General features: G+C 42.5%; 1 protein-coding gene across 1 annotated transcript; it reads right to left on the bottom strand.

The window, feature by feature from the left end:
* Positions 1-3,964: 3,964 nt before the first annotated feature.
* Positions 3,965-8,352, bottom strand: LOC134222491 (uncharacterized protein K02A2.6-like). Its single transcript, XM_062701639.1, has 3 exons — positions 8,232-8,352; positions 6,459-8,164; positions 3,965-6,298 (listed from the first exon to the last, which is right to left on the bottom strand). The coding sequence occupies exons 2-3, from the start codon at positions 8,160-8,162 to the stop codon at positions 3,965-3,967; spliced, it is 4,038 nt and encodes a 1,345-aa protein (XP_062557623.1). The 5' UTR covers positions 8,163-8,164; positions 8,232-8,352.
* Between the last annotated feature and the right edge of the window lie 728 nt (positions 8,353-9,080).

Raw genomic sequence — 9,080 nt, 5'->3', positions numbered from 1 at the left:
TGCACGTGGAAGGTAATTCAAGATCCCATGGTAGTGACCATATGCCGATAGTCACCACAATTAAGAGTGGATATCAACAATCTGAGCAAGTTAATGTTCCTTTCGATCTCACGAAGAACATTGACTGGCAAAAATATGCATCGGCGGTAAAAATTGGTATTGACTCAACTGATACTCTTCCACCTTTGGATGAATATCGATTCCTTATTGAGTTGATTCAAAAAAGTGCACTAGAAGCTCAGAAACAACGCGTTCCAGGTACATTTGTCATCAGAAGACCAGCCACTCCTGGATGGGATGATGAATGTACTAAGTTGTATTCTGAGAAATCTGATGCCTTCAAGGCTTTTCGTAAACACGGAAGGTCTGAGCTATTTGAAGAGTACTTGAGGCTTGAAAGAAAGCTGAAAAATCTTCTCAAGGCTAAAAAACGTAGCTACTGGCGACGTTTTGTCGAGGGACTATCGCGAGAAACCTCAATGACAACACTTTGGAAAACGGCCCGCAACATGCGGAACCGCACTTCCACCAACGAGAGTGAAGAATACTCCAATCGATGGATATTCAACTTCGCAAAAAAGGTCTGTCCAGATTCCGTACCAGCAGAACCGCTATTTCGAGAATCAGTCATTGATCCCGGCTCTTTGGGTGGACCATTCTCAATGCTGGAACTTTCTATGTCTCTTCTTTCATCGAATAACTCTGCTCCGGGATGCGATAACATCAAATTCAATCTTCTTGAAAACCTCCCAGATATCGCAAAAAGACGATTACTTGACCTGTACAACTGTTTCATGGAGTACAACATTGTGCCACCTGAATGGCGACAGGTCAAAGTAATAGCTATTCAAAAGCCTGGGAAACCAGCGTCTAATCACAATTCATACCGACCGATTGCCATGCTATCATGCATGAGAAAATTATTGGAGAAAATGATCCTTTCAAGAGTCGACCATTGGGTCGAAGAAAATGCATTGCTTTCAAATACTCAGTTTGGATTTCGAAAAGGGAAAGGAACAAACGATTGTCTAGCGTTGCTTTCTTCAGATATACAACTGGCCTTTGCGCACAAGGAGCAATTGGCTTCAGTATTCTTGGATATTAAGGGCGCTTTTGATTCAGTTTCCATAGAAGTACTGTCAGACAATCTGCACAGTAGTGGATTACTCGTTATTTTGAACAATTTCTTGTATAATTTGTTGTCAGAAAAACAAATGAAATTCACACTCGGCACTCTGACAACTTCCAGAAATAGCTACATGGGCCTTCCCCAAGGATCATGTTTAAGTCCCTTGCTTTATAATTTCTATGTTAAAGATATTGACAATTGTTTGGAAGGACAATGCACGCTCAGACAACTTGCAGATGATGCCGTGGCCTCTCTAAGAGGTCCATGTGCAGCTGTCTTGCAAGTACCATTGCAAAGTACCCTAGATAATCTGACTGTTTGGGCCAGACATTTAGGGATCGAGTTTTCACCGCAAAAAACTCAGTTGGTTGTGTTTACTAGGAAGCGGTACCCAGCTCAACTGAAACTAAAACTGTTGAATGATGACATCAACCAATCTTTATCTTCTAAATACCTTGGGGTCCAAATGTACCTGGAAACTCCACATTGAGTATTTGATACAAAAATGCCGAAAAAGGATCCATTTTCTACGTTCTATCTCCGGAACATGGTGGGGTGCTCACCCGGAAGACCTCATCAAACTCTATAGAACGACTATTCTCTCTGTTTTAGAGTATGGCTCTTTCTGCTTCCTCTCAGCAGCTGATTGCCACCTGATCAAATTGGAACGAATTCAGTATCGTTGTTTGCGTATTGCCCTTGGCTGCATGCATTCAACGCATAACATGAGCCTGGAGGTGCTTGCTGGAGTCACTCCTTTAAAGCACCGTTACTGGGAGCTCTCACTTAGAATACTCATCAAATGTGGAACAAGTAACACACTTGTCCTAGATAACTTCGATAAAATGCTTGAACTGACTTGTCGTTCAAGATTCCTTAGAGTCTCTCTCAACTACATTTCTTCAGATCTTTGTCTTCCGTGTTATAATCCACCTCGAGTTCACTTCACCAACGACAGTTCCTCAATTGAATACGATCTGTCCATGAAATACGCTATTCAAGGAATACCAGATCATCTTCGACAAATATCTATTCCCTCCCTTTTTTCAGAAAAATATGAACATGTCAATTGCAACAACAGATATTTCACTGATGGTTCTCGCATTAACGGATCCACTGGCTTCGGTGTTTTCAATGTAACTTCAACCACCTTCCGAAAACTTCAGGAACCGTGCTCGATTTATGTTGCTGAGCTGGCAGCAATTAACTTCGCTTTGGGGATAATTTCCAATCAGCCCGTAGACCATTATTTCATCTTCTCGGATAGTCTTAGTTCTATCGAGGCACTCCGGTCAATGAAACCTGTTAAGCACGCATCTTACTTTCTTACAAACATAAGAGAGCAGATGCGTGTTTTGGTCGAAAGATCATTCAAGATTACCTTTGTTTGGGTCCCTTCTCACTGCTCAATCTACGGCAATGAGAAGGCAGACTCGCTGGCAAAGGTGGGCGCACAGGAAGGTGAAGTTTATGATAGACAATACTCGAGCAACGAGTTTTTCCCATTAGTCCGTCAGAGTACTCTTCAAAGTTGGCAAAGAAATTGGACACACAACGAACTTGGACGGTGGCTATTTTCTATAGTTCCAAAAGTTTCTGGGCGAGCGTGGTTCAGAGGTGAGGACTTAAGTCGAGGCTTCATTCGCGTGATGTCGAGACTTATGTCTAATCACTATTCACTAAACGCACATCTGTACAGAATAAACCTTGTCGATAGCAACTTATGTAGGTGCGGAGCCGGTTATGATGACATCAATCACGTAGTTTGGTCCTGCTCGGAAAATGACGCCCAGAGAGCAATTATTGGATACCCTTGTGGCCTGAGGTAAACAACCCTTCAGGGAAGTTCGCGGTGTTTTGGGAGATCGTGATGTTGTCTATATGCAGGCCATTTATAGTTTTCTTTGTGCTTCTGACATCAAAATCTAACATTTTGTTTTTTCTTTCTTTAAAGTTTTTTTGTTCTGTCTCTGCCTTTTTTGTTCCGTAGAGCTCCATAGCTCTTGCCATCCGGAAGATGCTCCCAGTCGAACCATTCCTCGAGCACGACGACACGCCACATCGTCACTGACGCCAAATGCCCGGATGAGAAGCTGAAATTTCCTGATCCCAAATCCTAAGCCCCGTCCATCCTTAAACATTGTAAACTAACCTCGAGTCACTACGAGTACGCTGGCTCCTTCCCCTTTCTTATTAACCGTAAAATAAAATGATATTGATTGTATATATCACAAAGAACAATGGCTCCGTAAAGTGTTATACACGCCTGAGCCTACCAAATAAACGAAATTGGGAAAAAAAGAGCTTTTATTCGATTTGTTAATACAACAAATAGGCCTAATGATTTGGGAATTAAAATTTTATGAAAAATTAAAATTCCTGGAATGATCGATTTTCCTGAATACCCTATATTGAAATCGGTCACCATAAAGGGGAAATAATAAAATGGTCCCAATATTGTTCTATAAGGAACGATCCTACCAAATATAAGGTAATTTTGAGGGATCATATCAATAATGTTGGAACTGGATGGCTGTATATTTTTATTTGAGGCTAAAAAAATAAATGGAAGAAGTACTTAATTTATTTCGTGTATTTACATTCACGCTTCTGTAGTATCGCGGAGCCTCGGATTCAATAATCGTTAACACGTATCCGTTGTCCGGTCTGAGCAATACTCCCTCTTCTATTTATTATTTCCCCTCTACTCTCCCAATTACACACATATGTCAACTTACAGCTAATAGGGTAAATATTAACAAGGTGTTTCAATATTGTGAGCATAGGATACTACATTCACTTCCTTTCTTTTTTCATAACTCTCAGTTTCCACGTTCAGCGTACGTATTCCTGCATGTAAGCTGGTTGCCGGACAACTCGTTTAGTTCCACGTTTCATCGACGAATTTACAGCTTGCTTTTCAACTTTACTGCTGGTTGTGCCGGTAATGTTAATTGTATCTTGCTTCAATTTCGATGTTGATGTCATCTCCACAGGTTGCGGAATTCGTTGCAGATGAGAGACGTGTCGACGATATTTGACTCCCGATTCTGAAGTTACAACTACATCTCCGCCCTTTCTCTTCACAACTTTGAATGGTTCTGCACCGAAAGTAGTTGACAACTTGTTTGGTTTAGTCATTTTCTTCACTAAAACATCATCACCATCCGCGATAGGATTCGGTTTGGCATTTCGCCGCTCATCTGCATACTGCTTTCCCTTCTCCTTCATTTCCTTGTCCCGATCAATCACTTCTTCATCGACTTCTTTGGGTTGATAAATGCAAGGAAGCTTATCCCGAATGTTATGGCCAAACAATAATTCCGCTGGCGTCTTCTTGGTAGTAGAATGAGGAGAAGAACGGTACATGAGCAAGTATTTATTCAACTCCTCAACCCAATCAGAATTCACTGCTTGACTAATAGTCAGCCTTTTCAAGATAGAACGATTCTGTCGTTCTACCTCACCATTTTGTTGCGGCCAGTATGGGGTAGTGTTGATCAATTTGATGTTGTTCGATTCACAGTATACTCGGAACTCCTCGCTGGCAAACTGGGGGCCATTATCAGCTGTAATGGACAATGGCAATCCGAAACGGGCCAACATTGGTTCTAATCGATGAATGGTCTCTTTGGAATCAATCTTCTTCATTATCTCGATCTCTATGTACCGGCTGTAATAATCAACCACCACAAATAAGTGGTGGCCCGATGGCAGTGGTCCAAGAAAATCAACAGCCAAGTGTTGCCATGGGCCTGATGGTAGTTCTCGACGCTTCATCGGTTCTGGTGCAGACGGTGCTGTAACCAACATGCATCCTCGACAATTTTTCACGTACTGTTCGACTTCTGTATCCAATTTCGGCCACCACACCTTCGCTCGCAATCTTTGTTTCATGATCGTCATTCCCGGATGTCCTTCATGTGCTAGATCCAACGTCTGCCTCCTTAACTGTTCTGGAATCACTATTCTATTCCCACGCAACAGAATCTTTCCAGCAAAGCACAGTTCCGTTGCGAAAAGTTTGAAAGAAGACAAGTCTTCCGACCACTCTCCTCGGTCCAAAGCAACACGAACTGATTGGATCGATTTATCAGACTCTGATGCTTGTTCTATTTCTGTCAACTTTAGAGCGACTGGCATTGCATTAGAAGCTACCCAGTGGACATAATGTTCCACACATTCATCAAATGTCACTCCCGTTGTATTCGATGTGATCGCCAATCTTGATAGTGGATCAGCAATGTTTGATTTTCCAGGCCTGTAGACGACTTTCGCTTTGTAAGCCTGCAGCCGAACAACCCACCGTTCAATCCTTGCACATGGTTTGGACCGAGCGCCAAATATGGTCTCTAAGGGCTTATGGTCCGTAATCAGTTCAAAAGTTCGGCCGTACAAATAGAAATGGAACCGCTCCACTGCCCATACGAGTGCTAGAGCCTCTTTCTCAATTTGAGCGTATCGTTTTTCTACCTCGGATAAGCTCTTGCTTGCGTAAGCAATTACTCTGGGTCCCTGATCATTCACTTGGATTAGCACGGCCCCCAAACCTACTGGGCTGGCGTCAGCTACAAGTTGTGTCCGATCACCATCGTTGAAGTAACCTAGTGTCTTTGAATCCATCATGCTCTCTTTCAATTTATCGAATGCTAACTGTTGCTCACGGCCCCAGACAAATTTCTGCCCCAGAATCGTAAGTCGTCGCAATGGAAAGGTCAGTGTGGCCAAATTAGGAATGAATCTCCCTACGTAATTGACCAGACCGAGAAAACTTCTGATCTCTTCAACAGTTCTTGGTTCACGAAAATTTCGGATCGATTCCATCTTATCCAAACCAGGCTTGATTCCATCCTTTGACAAAACATGACCAAGGAAATCTGTCTCGGTGACTCCATAAATGCACTTGGTTTCATTTAGTGCCACGTTCCTTTCCTTCAGTCTGAGAAGTACGTTTTCTAAACGCAGGTCATGTTCTTTTTGGTCTGATCCAAACACCAGGACATCATCAATGAAGTTGAAACATCCGTCGCATCCACTCAGAACCTGTTCCATTGACTTTTGAAACAGTTCTGGCGCGCAGTTGATTCCGAACATTAGGCGGGTGTATCGGAATAACCCTCTGCGAGTAATGAAAGTCGTGATTTCTCGTGATTTTTCAGATATTTCCACCTGTAACAAACAATGCATATCTATTGTTTCAATTCGTTTATTTGAATTCAATTCAGTGAACTTCCAGACCATTTTACGAAACAAGGAAAATATTAAATAATAATAATAAACTCAAACCGAGAGTTAAAAAAAAATCATCAAAAACAGGAGTTCAGCCTACCTGGTGGAAGGCAGATTTCACGTCCAGACGAGAGAAAACCTTTGCCCTAGACAAATGTGGTAGAAAGTCCTCGATGGTCGGCAGGGGATGATTCTCCCTTTCCACCGCTTCGTTGGCTCGCCTCATATCGATGCAAATACGAACGTCATCTGCTCCTTTTGGAACCACCACTACTGGGGAAATCCACTTGGCTGGCTCGTTGACTGGCTCGATGACGCCTTGTGCGTGAAGCTCGTCGATTTTCATATCAACCTTCTTCTCCAACGCCAGTGGTATACGCCGATATGGTTGAATAACCGGTGTAGCGTTAGCCTTTATAGGGATATCAACGATAATTCCTTTAATGGTTCCCAATTTGATGGATTCTGCATCCGTTTCAACTTCGTTGACGGGTACGTTAATCTGCAAAACTCCCATAGATGTTGCAGTGTCGCGGCCGATCAAAATCTTTCCATGTCCTTTCATTACATAAAACTCTGCCAGTTTTATGGCGCTTCCGATCTTAACCTTCGCACTAAATACGCCGAGCACTGGCAACGGTTGGCCGCCGTAGGCCTTAAATACTTTCGTTGTCTCCTGACGTTGATTTGACACGACCACCTTGTTGCTCTTCAATTTTTCCCAATCTGCCTGGCTCAGCAGGTTGAACTTAGATCCGGAATCGATCACCGCAGTTATAACAACTCCCCCAATTTCACATTGCAGCTCGCCGTTACTGTCCGATGTAGTCACATGGAAAACGTATTCTGTGGACTCGTCCTCAATGTGCTTCACCGTATTCGAATCATCACCGTTGATATTCTCTTTGGCAGGATTTTTGTCGCGATTAATGTTCCTTTGATATCCAATCCGATAGTTGCCACCTACTCTACCTAACTGCTTGTTCGTACGGCATTTCTTGGCAAAGTGATCTTTGCCTCCACACTTATTGCACTTGTTGCCTCTTGCGGGACATACGGCATCTCTTGCCAAATGTCCATTGTACCCGCAACGATGACATTCAATTTGTGCCGCCACAGCAAATCGTTTGCGCTTGGGTGCATTATAAGCACTTTCGTCAATTTTGTTGACCTCACTTACTGCTGGCTTAGGAATCTCAGCAACGGCCGAGCCGGGGGCAAATGATTTCTCTTGTTGGGCGACCGTCTCAAAAATCTTTGCCACACTTAGCACCTCCTCCAGGCTTGCATCACCTCTTTTCAATAAATCCCTTCGTAAAGCTGCTGATTCACAGTTTTGAATAATTTGATCCTTAATGTTCTCCTCCATCCGGTCTTCAAACCCGCATCGTTCTGCCTGTACTCGCAATCTGATCATGAACGCATCGATATTTTCACCGGACTTCTGCTTCATTTGCCGTAGTAAGTGGCGCTCGTAAGTAGAGTTTTCTTTTGGTAGAAAGAACTCATTCAGCCGTACTTTGGCTTCCTCATAGCTGGACATGTTTGGGGTGTAATGCTCGATGTTCAGCAAGGGTCCACGCATTTCAATTCCGGCTGGCTCCGGCAGAGTGTCAAAGAGTTGTTGAACACTTGGACCAGCATGATGAAGCAGCAAATCTTTTTTCCAATCTTCGTCTTCAATGCGGCTGGCTCGAATCATGGTTTCGAATGACCGTAGCCACTTGCGCCACTCGATACCAACATCATCTGTGTGGGCGGCATAGTCGAATGCCTGCAGTTGCAGTCCTAGCGATCGAATCATGTCTGCAAATAATCAAAACAACAACAGCTTTAGCGCTTGATTTTTTTTTCCTGGATTAACATTATTTACAGCTTTCTGAGAACGAATTCTTTAACCAGAAGAGTTTCAAAAGATGTAGTATTCCTTTCCCAAACTTTTCAATATTTCCAAAGCAACTGTTTGTTGGATATTTCGACACTTCTTCGTAAAATTTCAGAGCATGCACGCATTTAAGTAAATAAACCCAAACGTCAGTGCGTCTAATGGAAAGGCCTTTTCATTTTCTTTTCGCATTTCGTACCGATAGGTCTGTGCCATAATATACACGGTGGCAAAATTCTACTCAGAAGCAGAGTATTTATCAGGTGAGTTCAAACAAGCAAAAGTTAAACCAGAATTCATGAAGTAATTTTTTTTCTTTTGATCGTACACACTTTCTTGTAGTTGTGATATCACCAAATACGTCATCACGAGCAAAATACCAAAGATCATTGCACCTTCTTAATACAGTATCATTGTTTAGATTTTTTTCATTTCCATCGGATTCAACCTGCTACGAATGACTTTGAGGTTAGATTTTGTTCCCTAGTTTTTGCTTTCCTCTAGGATTTCCTTTCATCGACAAGTTTTTTTTCCAAGCCTGATTGAACAGATTTTTTTTCCTTCCGCATTAAAGCGACTACGCTCTCTTCCCAGTTCCAGCTGAATGGAATCAGGCTTCAACAAACCGCATTCAAGCGACTGATTTTTTTTCTATTTTTTTTCGTCTTCTTCATGGCAGTGTGACATCAGACTTTTATTCCCCGCATTCAAGCGACTGATCCGCTTTTTAACAATTCTTTTTCTTTTTTTTTGTAATGTAGAATACTTACCAAATTGATTGGCCATTTTGGTCCTCGTCGCCAAAATGTAGTATCGCGGAGCCTCGGATTCAATAAT

This window comes from Armigeres subalbatus, chromosome 3, assembly GCF_024139115.2.
Source record: "Armigeres subalbatus isolate Guangzhou_Male chromosome 3, GZ_Asu_2, whole genome shotgun sequence".
Classification (NCBI taxonomy): Eukaryota; Metazoa; Arthropoda; class Insecta; order Diptera; family Culicidae; genus Armigeres; species Armigeres subalbatus.
This window is presented reverse-complemented; position numbering and strand designations above follow the sequence as displayed.